Source organism: Zootermopsis nevadensis, unplaced genomic scaffold (genome assembly GCF_977971745.1).
Source record: "Zootermopsis nevadensis isolate Lab colony 2312 unplaced genomic scaffold, Znev_1.0 Znev_ptg000012l, whole genome shotgun sequence".
In the NCBI taxonomy this organism is placed as follows: domain Eukaryota; kingdom Metazoa; phylum Arthropoda; class Insecta; order Blattodea; family Termopsidae; genus Zootermopsis; species Zootermopsis nevadensis.
In genome coordinates, this window is record NW_028259144.1 from 4,317,687 (window position 1) to 4,339,311 (window position 21,625).

At 44.0% G+C, this 21,625-nt stretch overlaps 1 protein-coding gene and 1 long non-coding RNA gene across 9 annotated transcripts in view; one reads left to right on the plus strand and one right to left on the minus strand.

Moving 5' to 3' along the window:
• Positions 1-21,625, plus strand: part of Bap170 (Brahma associated protein 170kD) — an 81,074-nt gene that overhangs the window by 33,901 nt on the left and 25,548 nt on the right. For all 8 annotated transcript variants that reach the window (XM_022069767.2, XM_022069769.2, XM_087347653.1 and 5 more), the window contains exon 4: positions 6,627-6,778. In XM_022069767.2, coding sequence (XP_021925459.1) covers positions 6,627-6,778 — 152 coding nt within the window. The remainder of the gene's footprint in view (positions 1-6,626; positions 6,779-21,625) is intronic.
• Positions 15,583-19,282, minus strand: LOC110832626 (uncharacterized). Its single transcript, XR_002543972.2, has 2 exons — positions 19,130-19,282; positions 15,583-17,005 (listed from the first exon to the last, which is right to left on the minus strand). It is a non-coding gene; the product is annotated as an uncharacterized LOC110832626 (long non-coding RNA).

Below are 21,625 nucleotides of genomic sequence, written 5' to 3' on the forward strand. Positions count from 1 at the left end.
CAAGGCCGTGGTCTAGGCAACACGGAGTTTTCCTCCGGGGGCTTCCCCGGTTTCTCCGTGGCATCCCAACAATTACTCCATTCACACACAGAAGAAGGCAATGGCAAACCACTTCTGGATCATCTGCCAAGAACGTATATGAACAGGTCCCAGTCCGAGAAAAGGATGGAAGGATCCTGTTCATATGGACCTGTCGTCAGACAGAACACTAAATAATTAATAAAAAGTTTAAGGAGTTCATTGCGACAAGGAACAGACCCAGGGCCTTGTCTGTAAAAGTTGAAGAAGAAAAGTGTAATATACACAAAGCGAGATTAGCGTATCAAAGAAAACTCGCTTTTACATGTCCGCTAAAGCACTTGAAGATGACAGAGAGTCTAATGGGATGTCGCTCCGTGTAGTCTGAAAATATTTACTGACATTTCTGAGGTCGTTTCTGCCTGATACTTAGGACGTTCACGTATAGGGACGAAGGTTCGAATCCGGCCAGTGACATCTTTCGTCTTCAGCATCACCCTGTACTTGTTCTACCCGAAGTAAGGACGATGCTAGGGAAATTGTGTCCGGTGCTTAAGTAAGCACCACGCCTTGCAGTTGTGTGAGTAGTGGAGATGTACCTTGGCTTAACTAGGTGGAGGTAAGTGGTTAGTTTGACGTCCAGACGACTTTAGCCTCAGAAAACAACCTCAGTGCCCTTGTATGGGAGCCTGGGTGGGCCTTGGATTTGCCAGGAATCGAACCCACGTCGTCCAGCTCGTAATCTAGTCACTGTAGTGATTGAACTGGTATGGCTTAGGGCTTCCACGTTATTTTGAAGGCAAGAGGTGTGCGAACTATGGATAGGTAGAGGTATTTAGATTGCAAGGCTGAAAATAAAGTGTTTGTTGTTACATGTAAGCAGCATATTTTACGAATAGCGAAACATTTTTGTTATATCGATGCCTTGAATATGCAGGAAGCTACTGAGCTGTTACGAATTGGTGGATGTTCTGTGATCTCATGTGCCGATGGAAGAACGAATTGCGAGTATTTTTGAACAAGTTCAAGGACAATTTGTTATTCCACGTTGAATGTGGTGTATAAATTCTGTGGTGTCCTTTTTTTTTCTGCTAATACTTTTGGGGTCTACGGACTCGCTCTTGTAAGTCGTACATTACATGTGACTTCCAGATCAGCTCTTCGTCCTAAATGTAACTTCGCGAATCTGCGTCATCTTCTGCTTAACACAGCGGTAGGGTGTACTCACCCCTAGTTAATAATTTGCAAGAGACTGAAATTTGTAACTTTTGCTGATTTGTGACGTCTGCTTTTGGATGAAGGAACCCTTCCCAGAAGTTACTTCTATGTCGACGGAGATGGAAAGGTCGATGATGAACCTGAGTCCTGTTATGCCACGGGGAGACACAGAGGTCGTAGCGGAAAGACTTCCACGGGAAAGGTCATCGTGGTCGTTGAAAAGGAGGCTGGGTGGATTTGTGAAAAAGAAAGAAAATATCCCGATGGCTGTATCAGTAACAGTGTCCTGGCCGCTAGGTTAGCAGCGAGTGCTCCTGCTGGCATGGCCTCTGTAAAATATCTGGTTTGGTGGCGATTACCTTGGGCGAGGCGCTGGCAGGCTCGGTTATCTGAAAGACCTGCGGACTCCCGTACTGGTGGTGGCGTGTGTGACTCAGACTCTCTTCCGTTTCACATTGACCCACTTGGATGGCAGGGATCGACGAGGAGGAGGAGGAGGAGGTGGAAGTGACGGCAACCTCGGGGCCTCGCGCCGCGGCGGCACGACGGAACTTTGTGAATGAAATGTGCGCGGACACCCCTCTTCCTCCCCACCTCTTACGCTCCTGCTCGTCCATTCACAGTCATATGGTGAGCTGGTAGTGGAGGAAGGAGCGCGCCCTATGAGCACCGCATGGCTTCGGCTCCGTTTAGGTCGCTTTCGTTCTGTAGTCGCTTGCGGGCCGCTGCGTTCGGCTGTTTTGTGCAGACGTCTCCCTTCTCGGGGTGAGATGATGTAAGAAAGAACGAACGTCCTTGTATCGGGAACTTGAAGACGACGAAGATAATTGAGGACGTGCTGTTGGTCTTCAGCACGAAGGAAGACGAAAGGACACTGAGATTGAGGTCCTAACAGCGGTGGAAATGTCGATGTCAGTCTTCGGGGCTGTGACGCAGTGTGGACCAAGTTTTGGAGGAACATGGAATCACTTAATCTTCAGGGTTGAAGGACGAGATTGTGACTGCACGCGGTTGTTAATAAGAGGGCAATCACATGTAGAGGAAACGATTAAAATAAATTGCTATTGCAAGAGATATTTATTCAACGACGCTGCTTGTAATTCTGCATAGCGTCGAGTGATGTGGTGATTATAAAGGTGATTTCCTTCTGAAATGTTGCGCCTTGTAGTCTGGTTAGATATTGACAGGCGTTTCGAAGGAGCTTACTGCCTTCATCATGATTGCTAATAGCCACGCATAACGTTTGTGGACGAATCAACGTTAAATCGTTGCCTGGCATTAAATTATATGTTTTGTCACTTTCCGAAAGGATCATTGAACGCCTTCACAGTCAGACATTTGAAAAGTGATGAGTGGTGGTGTTTACACATGCAAATCACCAGAGACAAGAACTTGGTCACTCATTTTTATCGAATCCAGCGATCTTCCGAAAGCTTATCAGACGTTTTACCTGTAAAATGTCGTATTTGGAGCAGTGGGTTAATAAATTGGCTAGCCCAGCTTTCGGGGGGGGGGGGGGGGGCTCAGGGCGCACGAAGTGAACGAAGTATGGGGACCTTGCCCTTTCGTGCCTGAAATTGCAAAACCAGGTTCGAGTTTTAAATTTCTTTTCGGAATCTACCCTGGTCGTTGACAGAATTTTGAAAAGCTCCTCTCTGCTCATGACGAGACATAACACTCAGTTATATACGTAAATTGTGTTTGATGTGGCTAATGTTTAACGAAGTAAAAGGAAGTAGCCTTCATGTTTACTCTTTAGTTGATGTATGTGGTGAAGTGATACTTGTGTATCTGCATTGAAATAAATTCGAAGCCAGTAAATAAGATCGTGAAGAACGCATTTGGAATATAAACGTGATGTCTGTTGGATCGCGCAGTTCCAGGCCACTTTATGTGGAAGGGAAATTGTATGAAAATTATTTGCTTGCTGTTCAATTAACTTCGCTGTCAATAACTCAATACTGTAAACCAGCTTTGAGTGGTAGGATGAATAATGAATTGGAAAGGGTGTATGAAACCGTCGTGGCCTAATTTAATGCAATGTCTTTGCATTTGCCCGGAGGGACGAAAGGTTTCGGGAGAGGCAGTTTCAAGACCGAGATTTGAACCCGGTACCCCCTCACCATAGGTATGAAGCTGGGTGCACACCGTGGACCGCGACGAAAAGATTGGTTAATCTTTGCTTTTATTAGGCCGAAGCAAGGTCGCACTTGTCTTTTGTTTGTCTTCTGGGCGAGTGGAAAGTTTTGCCTGAACTTTAAAGGTCATAAACGTGTGGTCTGTACGTCTGAATATTCGTTTAAAAAGATCATCGGCCTTGGAGGTACCCGAATGGATTATGCCCGTTGTACGAGGCGCGTCCACAAAGTAAGTTTCCCACTCGTCCCACAGCTAGCAAACCTTATATTGCGCGAAGCGACTGTGCGTACGTGATAGAGCAATGACGTAGCATGGCGCATGCACTAACGGTACTTCCCGCGTTCTCACATTAGCATCGTTGCAGCTGTTGAAGATGGAGGTTCTTATTCCAGCTCCCGCCGACTGTGAAGTGCGGTCAGTGATAACGCTAGGCCGCACACGGCTCGACGGACAGCAAGTCTCCTGCAGGAGTTCAGCTGGGAGGTGTTTAATCATTCACCCTACAGCCCGGACCTCGCTCCCAGTGATTTCCATCTTTTCCTACACCTCAAGAAATTCCTGTCCGGTCAGCGTCAGCGTTTTGAGAATGACAGAGAGGCGGAGATGGTTGTCACACAGTGGTTCCAATCCCAGGCGGCAGACTTCTACGACACAGGTATTCAAAAGTTGGTCCCACGGTATGACAAATGTCTCAATTCCGGTGGCGAATATGTTGAAAAATAGCTGGACACTTGCTGTATCTGTTGCAATAAATATTTCCATGGCATTGTGTTTTGTTTCTGTAAACGGCCCCAGGGAAACTTACTTTGTGGACGAGCCTCGTATGATGGAAGAACGCAGATTCGGGGTGTTTGAAAACAGTGCTCACGAGAATATTTGGGGCTAATAAGGACGAAGTGACAGGCGGGTGGGGAAAATTCCGTAATGAATATCAGGACGATTAAATCAAGGATGCGAAATACTTAAAGTTTTGGCTCATGGATCGTTGTCCTGATGGTGGAGGCAGCAAGCGCCCCTCAGACGTCGGTGAACATTTACCAGACTTAACGGCACTACGTAGCAAACACAGGAATCTGCGTGATGATTCACAAAATGTGGAGGCGTATAAGAGATATGTTTCACACTAAAGTAATAATAATAATAAAATGTTATTATCACGGCGATGTTTTTAAAATATCTTGAAGTTGAGGTGCGATTTGGGGGAGGGGCGAAGATTAATATTGCATTTTCGTTGTACCTGGCTTCCAGACCAGGATTCGAGAGACATCGAGGGGAGATTTTTGGATAGAGAATGTGGACATGTTGGATGCAATGGAGGCCTTTCGGAAACTGTGGTGTGCGTAAGGATTTCGTTTATTATTTTTGTAACAGAGGAGCAGCGAGCTAGTATGTGGATTTCTGTATGAGGCTGCAAGAATGTTGTAAGGGTCCATGATACGACTGTGCGATATGAAGGTAAGTATTGGTTTGTCGGGGCAGGGGGGGGGGTGCCTCGTGATCACGGCCGGCGTGTCGACTGCTTGCCTACGCGGCACAGCCCGTCCGTGCCATAGTCTCAGTGAAGTCTCGACCGCGGGACGGAGCGGTTTGGTAATGGTCGTCGCTCTTTGGAGCACTGATTCGGCCTGAGCTAGGTCAGGGACGGCGAAAGTATTTGCTGCCCTGCTCGCCGACAGGATGTTGTGCCAGCCGTCCTCGTCGCCACGGAATCGCTTCGGTGGAATTAATAGTTTACCTGTCTCTTTGCGTTTGTAGGAACTAAGGGTTCTTGGCTTGTAAGCATCTGTTGTTGTTTTGAGAGCAGTAGAAATGGCAGTGATGTCGAAGATGGCTGTCGTCAGGGTTATTGCGCCTTGTTTACCGACGTTTTAGAGGTGCGTGCTGTCTATCATCAGGGCGATGGGAGGCAAAATTCTAGCAGAGCACACGATGCAACAGACTTTGTACTCGCCGCCATGAGAACCTGAAATCTCCGTGACGAAACGTGTTTGTCAACTGTTTGCCGACAATGTTTGTTCGTGTATATGAGCCGTGTACAAGAAATATTCTGATGAGCACCTCATTTTTCAAATAAACAACCCGTCTTCAATTTCTGTTGCTGTCCGTGAGCAATAAATGAAATTTCAGTCGTGTTATGTAATGGATATGGAAGGAACGCGGTAGGCTTTCTGGTTTCTGTGGGTGTCATCACCAGCTGTGGACCCGCCTGGTATAAAGCTAGAAACCTACCCGCATGAGGTCTGTGGAGGACACATATGTAACAATATACAGGTCGGGGAATATGCGTTTGATCGACGGCTCACAAGATGCGGGACTCCACCTATTTTAAATAAACCACCGTCAGGTGCAGGAGTTTTTTCTCAGCGTGTGTATGAATTGTAATGAGTCCGTCCGTCCGTGAGTGAATCTTGTACACACATCGGAAACATAATTACTGATAGAAAGGGTGTGAAGCGTCTGGGGCGTGGAAGAACTTGCATAATGAGGAGCTGCATACTTTTTACTATTCACCGGATATAATAATGTTTATTGTGTTGACAGTATGTGCCTCCTTATATGCTACCCCCCCCCCCTCCCCTCTGGTTCCCTTGCCAGTTACTTGTAACGGTTCTGAGACGCGCAGATTCGCCCCGATTACAGTAATATCCGTTGTAGGCAACGGAATTTGCAGGGTTTTGCTGCGCGAGGTGAAACAAGCTTTCTTAATTATTAGATTTATGTGTGCTGTAATGACATGTGGAGTTGTGGGTCGATGTCATTTCGGAGGAACATGCTGTCTCCGTCGTCAGGGCTGAAGAGACAATGTTCCTCTTGAAACGTCTGTGTGTCTTCTATGTCCGCACTTCGTGTCTATCTGGAAGACCGACATCGACGTTTTTACGGACATGAGAACCTCAAGTCTGATCCGACCTACTTTTGTTCGTGACATTACCAGTGGTATTCAACCTGGTGTACGCGTACCCCCGGGGGTACGCGAAGACATCCTAGGGGGTACGTGAAATTTAAAAAATATATATATTACTTTATGATAAACACTGAATAATCAGTAATGTAATTTATTTAATTTATTTTAGATGTAGATTATATACTATGTATAACTTGAATTATACACCAACAACTTTGGGGGTACAAAGTTGAAGAGAAATTATATCTGGGGGTACGCGAACAAAAAATGCTGAGTACCACTGACATTACTACTGGTAGTCTCATTAAAGACGAGAGCGCCCTTATTTCTGTTGTTGTGTTTGCAGGCATCTCGACCGATACGAGAAGGTTCACTACTTGGGCGAGGACGTGGAACGAGGTAGTGATGACGACGAAGAGACCCGACACCGACGTTGGTCCGCCCGGGCCCTGCACTGTGTACCCCTCACCTACAATCACCATCAGCACAACGTTGCAGGTTCGTGGTACAATAAGAGACATTTGTCCAGGGTTTTATAAAACTCCGCACGTTTCGTCTTCCCCCCCCCACCCCCACCCCCACCCCAGCGTTTGGTTTCAGGGTAGAGAAGGGGAATCGGGCGTGTCAATGCGTGTTTCTTGTGTGGCCTATATTTGCGTTTTAAGTAACTTTTGTATTGTAAATCCGGTGGGACTGCGATCGAGATGCAATCTGCATAAATTAGTCACCTATAACAATTCCTATGTTATTATAGCGCGGAGTTTTAGTGTTTATGTAATGGATTTATGCGCGGAGTTGCGTGGTGGGCCAGGTGTAAACCTGGAAGTTTGTAGCGAAGGAGGCGCGAAATTCTCAACTCCAGTTTTCAACATTCGTTGCCTTCGTAATTATGTTACGTTAACTAACTCATACTTTATTATGTTTAATGATTTCCTCGTTGCATGTTGTTATGCTTAGGAAATTTTTTGGAAACTTAGTAGCCAGGTCAGCCCAGTCAGTTCAATGTCTGGGCTTTGTCTAATGGGTACAGAGGGCTCATTTCCTAGTGTTAAAACGGTCGGTGTGTGAAGCTGATCGCTAGTTTTATTTATGCCCGGAGTTAAGAAGCTATACGTTCACATTAACCAGAAGCCACGGTGGTCTAGCGGTTAGAACGCTGGCTTTGTAATCCTGGGGTCTCGGGTTCGATTCCCGGCGGTGCCCGAATTTATAACTTGTGTTGGGCAAGGCCGTGGTCTAGGCAACACGGAGTTTTCCTCCGTGGCATCCCAACAATTACTCCATTCACACACAGAAGAAGGCAATGGCAAACCACTTCTGGATCATCTGCCAAGAACGTATATGAACAGGTCCCAGTCCGAGAAAAGGAGGGAAGGATCCTGTTCATATGGACCTGTCGTCAGACAGAACACTAAATAATAATAATAACGTTTACAGTATTAAAATTACATTCCATCTCCTCAACTTTTATTACGAAACAATATGGTTTAACGGCCGTGTTGCCATCTTATCGTCCTGACGTCCGAACGAAGTGAAATGTAACAGCTGCACTCGCGAACACAAGAAGGCGCGAACAGACATTGTAGCCTCACGTCGTATTCGAACCCATGACCTCATTGTGTTTCTTATAGACTGGACTTCTTCGCAATTTACCTGGAGAGACAGGGAAAATCACGAAAATAGATAGCCTCCCTCCGATACGAAAATCGGACCCAGAACCCCTGGAACACGAAGCAGGCGTTCCAGCCGTAACTCTGGTTCGGTCTGTTTATTTATTTATTTGTGGTTTATTACTGTCTGGGAGGTTGTATTTCTGGTCCTTAAAGTGTGTTCGGATTACCACAGCACCAAATGCACTGTAATGTGTTAAACTTTACAGTAAATATTATGTACTTAGGAATCAGCTAGACGCTAAGTTTTTATAGCTACTTTACGTAGTTAAATGTACAAGCAAACAAACTGAAAGGGATCTAAAAAGTTACATTGGAAGCAACATCCAAGCTGCGGGTACGTGTACATCACAAGTGACACACAGTTAACCTGAAAGCAAAGAGAGCTTAAGTATAGTCGGCGTCAGTTTACTTGCCGTCTGCTCGTCATAGTAATTTTGGCTCGGCTCGTTACGGCTTGGTTTATGCAACGGGACGGCAAGTACGTTCTGCGTAGAACTGAGAAATGTTATTTGAAATCGTAGTACCGAGCAGCGCGTGCGCAGAGCGCCATATTGACCTCCCTTCCGCCCCCGCCCTCTGCAAATGTTAAATGTCCTGTGTAATGCATTGCATTAGGTCATTAACTTCTGGAATTTCGAAAATTGCTGGTAAGGTGCCTTTCGTCGTGGGTTAGTGCTATTTTTTCTTTCCAGAAGTAGAAACAATCATGCTTATTGCTTTGACGTGTAAATATGTTCACACAAATGTTCGATATTCCATTTTTGCTTAATTTATTTTACAACAGTCTACTGACGGCTGTTGAATAGTTGGACAAGAGTTAATATTCCGGTATGGAGTCATGATCCGCATGATACTGTGCTCGAAATGGGAGGTCGCGTTTCCGGAAATGACTGGTAACTATATGCACCATCTTTTTTAACACTCGATAACTCTGTATTTTGTCCAGAGTGTGGCCTTAATAAGCAGCGATCACCCTTAAACAGCTTTAATTATTTTTTTTTCCCAATGAAGACGCATATATAATTTATGTCTAGATGAACTTCGTGCTTCAAGAGTTTAAGAAATGCAAAGCAGAGTTTACTGTGTGAGGATGCCTCGATTGGCCAGAAAATCGGCCTCCGTTCCCGTAGCCAAGTAGGTTACAGGCAGAATAACACGTTTTAATTTTTCAGACACTAGTTTCCCCCTGGACAGGTCAGGACAATTCGTCTCTGCTCGAAGCATGTGTCACATGTTGCGATGAAAGGAAGATTCTCTGCACAGGAAAGCTGGTGAGTTGCGGGTACGTTCTGTGATGGCCTCAGCAAATTTTCTTTCGCATCGCTTGAAATGTTGGCTGTGCTCTGAGAGAGAAACGGAAATACTGACTCGCCATGGTAAAAATATTGGGCAAAACATCTAACCCAGTCAGTAGTAAAATGTTTTTATGACCGTAGGAGAAAAAACAGTCGCGATCATGACGTCTGCAGACTCGTCATCACTTCTTTTGCGGCTATTCGACGTTTATACTGCTGAAACCAGTAATGAGGGACAGTCAGGTTTCTGCATGCTAACCAGACATTGCCACTTGTACAGAAACGGAGTTCGTTCTCGGAAACTTGTAACCTCGTGTGCTTAAATTCATGTAGGAAGAAGCAGTTGTCGTCTGCTTCGTGGTGCAAGATACATTACGAGGTGTTCAGCTGGAACACTGGTTCTTAACCTGGGTATAATTACCCCTTGAGGGATAGTTTTACGTATTTCATGGGGTACTGGACTGGCCAGCTACACGTCTCTGTTAAATAATAGTTTTTTTTTCTGTCCAGCGCAGTTGTTCTCGACCTCTTTGGCGTATGAAATCTTCAGGTTTATTGTTTAACCCTGAGGAGGATAAGCACCGCAGAGGTTAAAAATCACAGATCTGCAGGAAGCGACTTAAGTTTTATGGTAGTTTGTATCCATTTGTGTTAGAAATCTAGGCGGTGTTACGTAAGTGCTGTGGAGAAGTTTTTGGTCTCGGGCTGGCGTGGTGAAATGAAGTTGTATGGTCGTGGACAATTTTGAAGTCTTCTAGTAGCCTCGAAGGTGAAGTTGCCCTGCCCTCAGGAAAGGGACCTCCAGTACCCCGTTTGATAGATTGTCCCCAGAGTCAGTTATGTGGGTGACGAGAACGATATCTGCGCTTGGCGAGAATCGAATCTGTATCCGGTTTACCGACTGACCCATCCCGACTCTCGTCCTAGCCTGGAAGGATAATCGAAATTAATGCCAGGCTGTAACAACTTTCTGTGTGGTGCGATTGGACGCCGAGGAAATGGTTACTTCTCGTGTGTATGGAAATTCGTGACGGCGTTGTGCCGTGTGGAAGGTCGAGGCATCTCAGACGTTGTCTGCCTTGTAGCCGTCGTCGCTCTGGTGTAATTCCGGTCGCTGCCACCGCTACAAATATCGTCGTGATTGCCGGGGTATTGGAGGTCACGTGGCAGTGGCGGATTCGGCTGTATTGCTGACAGGAGCTTGGTGTACTGTCTTTCCTGAATACCTTCTTTGTGATTGTCTTTCTCGTAGGCCTTCACTGCAAAAAAGGATTTTCCGTGTAATATTTTGTAATTTGTATATTTTGTTCGTTTGGGATGTATCACGACGCCTGACCTTAGGACGCAATTTGTGTGGGGTCAGTAGCATTGTCTGTAGAGCATGAGTGACGTTTTTCCTTCCCTGTTAGAGAGAAATGCTGTGTAATGATGTAGAAACGTCAGCGGCCTTCCTTGTACCTTTTGATTTTGTGGACAGAGCACGCGATCAAAACGTGCAAGTGAACCCACCCTATATCTGTGTTGAACAGTTCACGTAAGGGCAGGGGAAAAGCGAAAAATTCTAGGTGTTGTCGCCATTGACGAACTAGGGACACTGAAAAGAACAGAGCTTGCACGTTTTCTGACTCCTAAACTAATCGTTCTCTCAGACGAATGCCTGAAGAATTAGCTCGCGTCTACTGTCCTTTCAGGTTATTAATCATCGTATTGTGAGTGGTTATTTGACTGGAAATGAAACGATTAACAAAATAATGTTGACGGAAAGAACGCCCTTGTCCATCTCCCAGATGGTGTTAAAATGGAGCAGAGATGGAATGATGTTGACGAGGGTAAGCGGAATGACTCTGAGAAAATCTGTCCCAGTGTCACTTTGTCCTCCGTAACTATTGACCTGGCATTGAACCCTGGTTTCCGCAGGGAGAAGTCGGTGACTAACCCACCTGAGCTGTGGCTTCTTGGTAACGAAATACGTGGCGTACTATGAGCCGGGAGCAGCCCTCGTGGTAGTGTTTGTTGTACTCGTACGTCGTCAGCACGCCACATAGCCAGGGAACTGAAGTGACGTGAAGATGCCGCTGACTTGTTCCTGGTGCGTCACAACCAACAGCGCAACTCTGGGCAATCAATACACAGCCACCGCTGCCCAGCACTGAACTCTGATTCGTGGTTTGACCTCTCAACTCTTGCCTGTTATTTTACAGAGGCTCCATGACAGTTTCCCCGGGAACGACACACATTCACTTTCCAACTTTGTAACGCATTCGCCACGTTTTCTGATCCTCTGGACTTTACTGTTTATGCTTTTATGCAAATAAGCTGCAAGTCTTGTATGGACCTCTTCAATCCGACATTGATTTTGAATTTATTTATTTTTCGTTTATTTAACAGCGCTTGCAGTTGGTTAGACTGTTGTACAATTAATAATAATGAACTCAGAAGGATGTCGAAGGAAGCTGGCGTGCCCCTCTGGAAGAACAGAGTTAAACAACGATAAACTTCAGTCATGATAGACGATCTCCCGGCCGGTATTTGAAACCGGGACCCGCAGAATACGAAGTAGGATTACTGACCACGCGGCTGTTACATGTTATTCTGTCTGTGAGAAATTATTTGCTGTGGTTAAGCAATCTCATTAACAGCGACTTGATGCTGTCGAGAAATCTTTCGTTTGTGAACTTCGGTTGGCTTACCAGCTACATAGTGTTCGTCCACTTAGCTCAGATTATCTGGATGTCAGATCGCTGGAAAGACCTGGGTGAATATGAGATGATATTATTAAAATGAATCGAACTTAAATCGGTTGGGAGGCCATTGATTCATCTGGATGAGGATAGAGACCAGTAGCGGACTGTTGTTAACATGATCCTTTGGAGTCCATAAAAGGCCGGTAATTTTTGAATCAGCTAAGCGGCTGTTGCATCCTCGAGGTCATTTTCCCCATGGACTGTGGTTGGTTAGGTTATGCGGACGTCAAACTGACGACAAGAATTATCGTTAGTACGTACTTCCTGTATCCTGGCCACATGTATGGTAGTGTAGTACACGTTTTACAAATTCAGAAAGTTTTGTGCGCTTTGCTCTGACGTCATTTGATCCGATGTTAAAAGTGCGTCGCTGCACAACACTACGCCCAAGCTGGAAAGGGACCTGACATCGCGTATAGATCTAGGATACTCTCTGCGCTTGCCCTGTCTTGTCCCACCTGCCCGCCGAGCAGAGTTATCGACTAAGTCTTCCTGCAGATTTGCCGCCCCCCAACTACGGAGAAACAACCGATTTCTCTTTGTTGCTGCATTTAACCAAACTGCGTAGTATTTCTTCGGAGCGGCATTTTCCTCTGGTCTCATTTTGTGTGGTACAGAGTATCTGCAGGTGGGGAGTGACTTTTTCAAAAGTGTTAGCCGAATCCCGATGAAAATTGGGTGGTGGGGGCCCCGTGAACATTTTGTGCGCAATCGCAACACGACACGCGTAGTTAAGATGGCTCTCTTCTGGGTTGTAGCGCCATGTGGTCTGATAGAAGTTTACCAGCGACCTCTGAAACGTTGGCAAACGTCTACCTGACTGCACGGCGCTACAACCTAGAAGACAGCGGTCTTCGTGCTCATTGCCCTGAGAAACTCAAGTCCCAGTTTCGCAATTAAAATCGCGAGAAATGTGGTACAGCGCTCAACGTGAAAAGTCAGACGTGCCCGGGATTTCAACCTGTCAGCTACTTGTACGTTGTCCCGATAGGTAGTCACTTCGCGGATGATGACATCCGCTGTATCCTCGAGAGGATCTGTGTTGAGGTGTTGGTCAATTGCGATAGCTTCGTATCCGGTCCGCACAACGAACGGTACGCTGCCGGCCGACCTGGAAGCCCTCGTTGTCCACCGTCTCTGGGCTCCTGCGCGCAACGTCTTGTGATATTATTGGAGACGGTTTCATTTTAAAAGAGATCTTTTGCCGGGACAGGTATACGCGAAGCCTATCGGTGGTTAATATGGGTAATCTCTCTCAAAACACTCTGCTGTGCTATGCTCTATTTTTCGTCACAAATTACGTTTAGCTTTCTGAGGTTTGTGTTGTCTAGAACAGTGGTATTCAACCTGGGGTACACGTACCCCCGACGGTACGCGAAGACATATTAGGGGGTACGTGGAATTTAAAAAAATAAATTATTTTGTGATAAACACTGAATAATCAGTAATGTAATTTATTTAATTTATTTTAGATGTAGATTATATACTATGTATAACTTGAATTATACACCAACAACTTTGGGGGTACAGAGTTGAAGAGAAATTATATCTGGGGGTACGCGAACAAAAAAAGGTTGAATACCACTGATCTAGAATAGTGTTTTTCAACCTAGTGTTCACTGACGATTGGGCGTCCTCAGGTTTTTATTTCATTTTATACTTCAGTGTCGGAGTAAAAATATGACGAAATTTACTGTACCGTCTTTTATTTTTTATTTTTTATCTCGACGCCCCAAAAACGTACAAAAATGCTTGTGCGTATGGTAACAAATTAAAAAGATTACTTGTTCGTTTGATTAAAGAGAAATTGTGTATATTTTCGATTTTGGCTCAAGTTTAAAATTATTATTTTAAAGGACAGGTTTGCCATGAACTCGTTTTGTGTGGTCCTGTCCAATAAACATACAGACGTCTAGACATCGTGAACGTTAAAAGCCTTCATTAGCTAACTTTCTTTCGTGTTGCGTTACTTTTCTCCATGAATGAATTCAAGCTCTTTGGTGTTGGACGTACTACACGAGACATTAATTATGGCGCATACCGACGAAAGGCGTATAAGGGAGGATAATTTTAAAACAGATCTTACGGAAGTAGGATTAGAGGGTGTGGTTTGGATTCGTCTGTCAGTGTAGGTGCCGGCTAACTGAATAATGGTACATTGATTGTAATCTTGTGTTCAATTTTTGGCTTCACTATTTATTAGATCGAGAACTGGTGTGGAATGTGACATCTTTTGATGGATCAACATAGAAAAAAGTGCGAATGTTTGCTACGATTTCGTGTTGTGGCCTTGAAGATGCTCTTGTCTCAGCGAATATCCTGTACTCCAAGGAAAACCACTTGAAGCTCAGTGGTGACGTCGCTTTTTAATGTGGCGAGAAACTGAACAATTCATTCAACATAATGCTCTGCTATGCGGCCTCGCCATATTGCTTATGAGGCAGAGACACGTCTTGGGCGAAATTGAACTCGCTTATTATGGCGCACGCAACACAGCTGTGTGAGACTTGTTGCCTAACGACAGTGGCGGTCGCCTACGCCTGCCGCTCTGTGACAAACGCTATTTTGAATCGACTCATTAATGCATACCATGTTAGTTTATACATGTTCATTATTTGGTTATTGTGTTCACCACGTCATAATTCATCGCGATGTGTATTTATATTACAAAATTACTTTCAGATGTTTTACGATCATAGAGAATGTAAATAACCAATTATTGCATTGAATGTATGTGATGCCGTAATTGAATAGTCAGAGTTTCAGAGAAAGAGGTTATATCCTTATTGTATTCTATCGGCTTGCATAAATAAAATAAAATATAACAATTATTTATTTTAATCCGTCTGATCACAATATAATTTATTTAAAATTTCTTATAATTAAGATAATAAAATATCATTCATGTTCCATATCGATTGATCGATTTACATTTCGGAACATTTACACAACATGTTTCGGTTTTTATAAAACCATCATCAGGTGTAAAATATATCTAAGAACTTAAAACTCAATTATGATTTCTGTAGTTTTTTGGTGATGTTTCATTATGTTTGTTTTTCCATTTTTGGGTGAAGGTGTTGTTTTTCTTAAATGTTATTAGATGTACATATCGGCCAAAGATGTAGGAGTGAGTGTCCCGATATGTCCAGAAGTACTAGTGTCTTCGAATAGGTTATGAAAAAATAAAATATATAAACTGATACAGAGATAGTGGCGTAAAACGTTTTTCTCGCATAAGTTGAGGACGGGAGGGGCTGTATAACGGTGCTCTTCATGGGTTGTTTTCTAAGAATTTTAATCTTTGCCCCTTATAAGGTGCTGACCCCTGACCTAGGCGATGCAAAATGAAGCCAGGTGCCCTCAGTCACTGCATGTGCCCAGTTACGACGATCCGAGCCTTCCAGCGCGTATTGCCCTATCCCCGAATGCCTAAAAAGGAATAACTCGTATTTCATCCACGATTTATGTCGATTATTTCTTATCCTCATCGATATTCAGAGGAGTGTCTGTCTACTGTAAAGCATGCGTTTTAGATCGAATCTCGTGAATTGTTCGGTAGATTTTCGATTACCGTATTTGTCTGGTTCCCCTTCATGAAACCCTTGATCACGGAGAAACAGTTGCTCCCCGTTTTAATGCTGAGTCAGTTTTCTCCAGACATTTTTAATATTATGATTCTGAAATGCGTATGTAGTCTGTGTATACATACGCATATGCACGGTAGAAATTTGTGATATAATTTGAAGATTCCTAAAATGTGTGTAGTATTAACATTTGAATTATTAAAAATATAAACGCGTACAAATGTTGGGTTTGACGGCCTGAAGGGAAGAAATCCCTCGGAAGGCCTGTGCCTAGGTGGAAGATTGTGACATTAAAACTGATGTCAAGTAAAAGAAGATGGTTGGTTGGTGTATTGGATTTATCTGGCTTGGAATATGAGCGGCTGGCTGTTTTCTGTGAACACAATTACAAGGTGTAGGGTTTTATAAGCAGAGGGGGATTTCTTGCCTAGCCGAGTGTAGGCTATCATTATCTTCTCAAGAACTGCTCTGTTCCATGGAGTTAGTTTATTATTAAAGAATAATTATGTAAGACTGTACAGGTTGTCCCAAAAGTATACACAATTCTGACGTGTAATGGTTGTGTGTATACATTTTTGGGGAGACCGTGTATGTCTTCAGATATATTTGTACAGTCATAATTTTACGCCATGCAAGTGGTCTCAGAGACTTAAACGCGTTGGCGAGAAAGTGAGTGACGGTGATGAGTATTGATCAGTTTCCTTGTGATTGAGCAAGTAGTAAGCCACCGCAGAATTTAATTCGATTAACGACATACGCTTCTGTGTTCCACAAACGTGAATACGGGTATATTGACCAGCTGAATGAATAACCATGAAGATGGCTTTCAGAGGTTCCTGCTGCCATCATCATCATCGTCAACAACAACCCAGAAGGCAGCCATCTTCAGATTCACCTAAAATATCTGAACACGAATTAGGACAATAAGGCGACAGGGTTTATACGGAGTAGCAATCATGGCGCACAGCTAAATGCAAATGAAGATGCTATTGGAGGATAAAACGCCTTCGGATAGATTTACAAAAAGAACAACTTATATGAGTGTACCGGCTTTCATCTCGTCCCGTGCAGAAACAGCTTTGAAGGGTCACCTTGGCTGCTGGCAGAGTCACGGTGCCAGGTCTGTGACTGCAGCCTGTTGAACGTTGTTCGCTGATTCTCCTCAGTTTCCTGCCTCACACCTTCGCATAAAATGAGCGCGAGTGACAAGTTTCTTGTGCCAACAGTCTTTCTCCTTTCCATCTGTATTTTTTCATTTTTTTTCTTCTGTCGGCTTATTTCTTGTAATCCTTTTTCCTTCCATGAACCCTCTTGCTTTGTTAACGCTGACAATTTAAATAAATATTATAAATATTCCGCCATTTGTCTGAAGATGATGACAGAATCGTCATTTCCGATTCCGGAAGTCGTTCGCATTTCGTTCGACCTGTACGCAAAAGGAAACACTTTAAAACAGGGTAATAAAAGGTGAACTCTTTGTACAGCTGACCAGCGTTTAAATTAACTAACTTCTGCGGTGTTATGCCACGATGTTTACAAAATATATCTGCATTCGTAGCATTTAGAGAAGGCCTGGTCTCAGCCGAATGGTTAGTGCAGGGGCGACCAACCCGCGGGCCGCATGTGGCCCGCCTTGAACATTTTTCCGGCCCGCGAGATTCATCACACTTTTACAAAATATATTTATTTTATAATGGCCAAAGTAGTGAAAACCAATGTATTAAAAAAATACATTATTTGTGCATCCATATATTCAAAAATTATCTGTCGAAATTATGAGAAAAAATTAACTTTGATTTTAAAATAATATTCTTGCGAATATATGACAGATATTGCCTGTTTTATTCATGAGTTTACAGTTATGAGTTCGCAGAATAATTAAACTATATTCTGCGAACTCATGATTTCATTATTTTTATTTCATTCATATTTATATATTTTTTATATTTAATTTTTAGTGCTATATATTTCTTTACAATGTACGCTTAGTATCATTATTATTATATTATCTATGTTTACATGTAAGAATAATAGTAAACACAATAATAATAACTCATTATGTTTCACTCCAAAAAAATGTCTATAGTGTATCTAAATCTAATATGGGGATATATAATTTTATATGTGGCCCGCGGAGTTATGATGCATTTCCAAAGTGGCCTGAAAGATCATTTGGGTTGGCCACCCCTGGGTTAGTGCTTCGTGTTAGGGAGTTCCACCGGAGACGGACATCATGTCTGACGTTTTTCGTGATTTCTCTCAGTCTCTCCAGATAAATTACTTCCGTATGTCTCACGTGAGACCACGACCGCTTCCTTTCTTATCCGTCCCAATTCACCAATCATTGCATCATTGCACGCCTCAGTCTAAGTTATTGATAGCGTCGTAAGTAAATATTTGTAGAGATAAATTGTATTTGCTTAGAAGTACACACGTATGTATTCTGCTTCACTTATAAGCTGGTCAATCATGAATCAAATATTAAATACAACGCAATATCACGGAAATACGTAATTACCTTCATGCCCAATGACATCCTTTATAAATTACTAACTTTCGAAATTATTAGTACTGTTGATGTAAAGTTGTCCCTGTTGCGTAATGTGAGCATCTCGCCAAGCAGGCGTATTGAGGAGTGGAGGTATAGCTCTACGCATTCCTGATCTCGGTACTAGATGAATGTGAGCTTTACCACTAATGACAGAACCCCGACACCGATTGGGTAGGAGGCTAGAACAGTGGTATTCAATCTTTTTTGTTCGCGTACCCCCAGCGGTTAGAACGCTGGCCTTGTAATCCTGGGGTCTCAGGTTCGATTCCCGGTGGTGCCCGAATTTATAACTTGTGTTGGGCAAGGCCGTGGTCTAGGCAACACGGAGTTTTCCTCCGGGGGCTTCCCCGGTTTCTCCGTGGCATCCCATTCACACACAGAAGAAGGCAATGGCAAGAACGTATATGAACAGGTCCCAGTCCGAGAAGAGGATGGAAGGATCCTGTTCATATGGACCTATCGTCAGACAGAACACTAAATAAAAAATAAATAAATACCCCCAGATATAATTTATCTTCAACTTTGTACCCCCAAAAGTGTATAATTCAAGTTATACTTAGTATATAATCTACATCTAAAATAAAATAAATAAATTACTGATTATTCAGTGTTTATCATAAAATAATATTTTTTTTAAATTTCACGTACCCCCTAAGATGTCTTCGCTTACCCCCAGGGGAGTACGCGTACCCCAGGTTGAATACCACTGGGCTAGAAGACAGACTTCTAGCGCCGTAAACTTAGGTAAAAGATAAAACCTTCCTTGCCAGACACACGCCATGAAGATGAATTGGCTGTTCCCTGCACAAAGGTGGCTCGACTACACGCACTGCATGTGTTACGGAATCAGCTTTGAAAACCGGTCTGATCTAGGGGAAAAGAGCGCTGCTCCCAAGAACTCACACGTGGAACACAAGCGAGAGAAGAAAAATCAAATTTGTTAGATAATTTTAGCTGGAGACCCGAGCACAAAGTATAAATAAAATAATAATCTCCCACCTCGTTCAAAGAAGGGATGGAAAGAAAATGTTCGAATCGAATCCTGTAGAACTGCATCCCCGCCTCATGGCCCAAGATAACTCCAACATTAGAACTGCTTCATAAATAATCAGCATCTGCTCCGAGGACGACTGAAGGAAGGGAGACCAGAGCCCCGATGTACAGCTCCGAATTGACAATTTGGCACTGTGCCATTTTACTTTATTGACAGACACCGTCCGGTGTCGTGTCGCATAAACCACCTTTCTGACTATTTATACACCCTGAAGTCGCGACTCAAATAATGCAGCATCAAAAATACATCGATAAAGCCCGCAGAAAAAAGTTTATCGTGAGGTTTCCAAAATTTATTGAAACGGAGGTGAAGTACGAGCTCTGTTGGCTATTCGAGACCCCGTTCATTCGTTTTCAGTATGGTTACCTACTGCGTAGTCTGAAACTGACTGATGTTTCGGGTGTATTTACTGCCTCCATCATCAGGGAGATCGCAATCAAAGCTCGTAGCATATTTTCTTGTGTTTTTTATTTTCAGTGTTCTGTCTGACGACAGGTCCATATGAACAGGATCCTTCCATCCTTTTCTCGGACTGGGACCTGTTCATATACGTTCTTGGCAATGATCCAGAAGTGGTTTGCCATTGCCTTCTTCTGTGTGTGAATGGAGTAATTGTTGGAATGCCACGGAGAAACCGGGGAAGCCCCCGGAGGAAAACTCCGTGTTGCCTAGACCACGGCCTTGCCCAACACAAGTTATAAATTCGGGCACCGCCGGGAATCGAACCCGAGACCCCAGGATTACAAGGCCAGCGTGGCAGTCTTTCTTGTGTTAATATCATATTGTAAATTATTCGTGGAATACAGTTTAATTTTACCGAGTTTTTTATGGGTGTGAAACGTGGTCTCTCACGTCAATGGAGGAACATTCCTTGGCGTCTGAGAACAGAATAGGCTACTGAGGAGAATGTTAGGCCCTAAAAGGAAGCATAGCTTTTTGAAGCATGAAACACGTTTGTTTTATTTAAAAATTCAGTTCGTACCTCAAAGAAAGCAAGACGTCTCCGTTAAAAAGAATAAATTGTGCCTTTCTGTTTAGGGATTAAGTCGCTGTTTGTTCTAAGAACCACTCCAGTCCCTTAATGGTATTTCGCTGGCTGTGTCACACGCAGTGTCACCGTCGTATGTCATGTGGATTGACTTGCCCCTGCGGGCGAGCCCATCGATATTTGCGTTATTGATTGGCAGTTGTGGCTACATTGTATCGCACCGCCGCTAAATAAAAATTTATGCAGAGAAGAAGTGGCCAGTGTCCTTATGCGTTGAGAAGAACAAGCTTAAACCGGATCACTTTGAAAAGTCGAAAATGAAAATGTTGACTTGTATTCGCGATCCTCGTTGGTGCAGTGCGGGTGGCCGTGCAGCGCGCTGGGGCAAAATTATGTTTGACATACACGACTCGTCGGGAGATAGTTTTACTCCCGAAACGTCGTGCATTAACTGTAATTTGGACAATGGACAATACCCAACATTGTGTTTTTGTGATGAATCGGTCATTGTCACAAATCTTTAAAGAATCTTACTGCACGTGGGAGCCCACATAAAAGCCTCGGGGAGATATCTTCGTTTGTCGTACTCAACTTCTGTCCCGTTATCCGCACGGGAGTATCCCTCCCAGGCACTTACTTTTGCGGAAAGCCATGTTAAGTGCCCCTTATTGATCTCCGAATCGTATTTGAAATTACGTGAAAATCGTGAACAAATGGTTTGTGTCCAAGGCTGGATTCGAACCTAGGATCCCAGTATTCTAGCGGGAAAAGACTGCATGTCTTACGCCTTGCGGCTACTGTGACCGATTTTCTCCTTGATTTAAATTGAAATCGGATTGAACTGCCATTACAATTTGCACTTAACAAGTTTGGAACGAAACATTTGTGTTTACAGTTTTGTGTCGCTGGCCGCCAATTGACGTACGTCCGCCACAACGGAGTGATAACACGCGAACAGTTCTTCTGAATCCACGCCTCTTAAGCTGCGCGAGACATTTCTGAAACCTTCTTCTGCTTTCGATGTACGCTTCAATATCTTAATAATTTTAAGTTTAAAATCGTTGTCAATACTACGACTACCTTCAAAGCTTCGACACAGCGAAATTATTATCTTTCTGAGGTGACGACGTCTGTTATCGACTGAGCGTGGGAGTACAAGAGTTTGCAAGGAAACCGGGATAGCTCAGTCAGTATAGTGACTAGCTACGGGCTGGACGGCCGGGGTTCGATCCCCGACGGGGGCAGAGGATTTTTCCTCTGCGTCCAGACCGGCTCTGGGGCCCACCCAGCCTCCTCTACAATGGGTACCGGGGTCCTTTCCCGGGGGTAAAGCCGGCCGGGGCGTGATGCTGACCACTCACCCCCATCTAGTGCCGAGGTCAAGGAAGAGAGGAGCTATACACCCACTCCCCCCAAGTGCCTACATGGCGTATAGTGGGACAAACTTTACTTT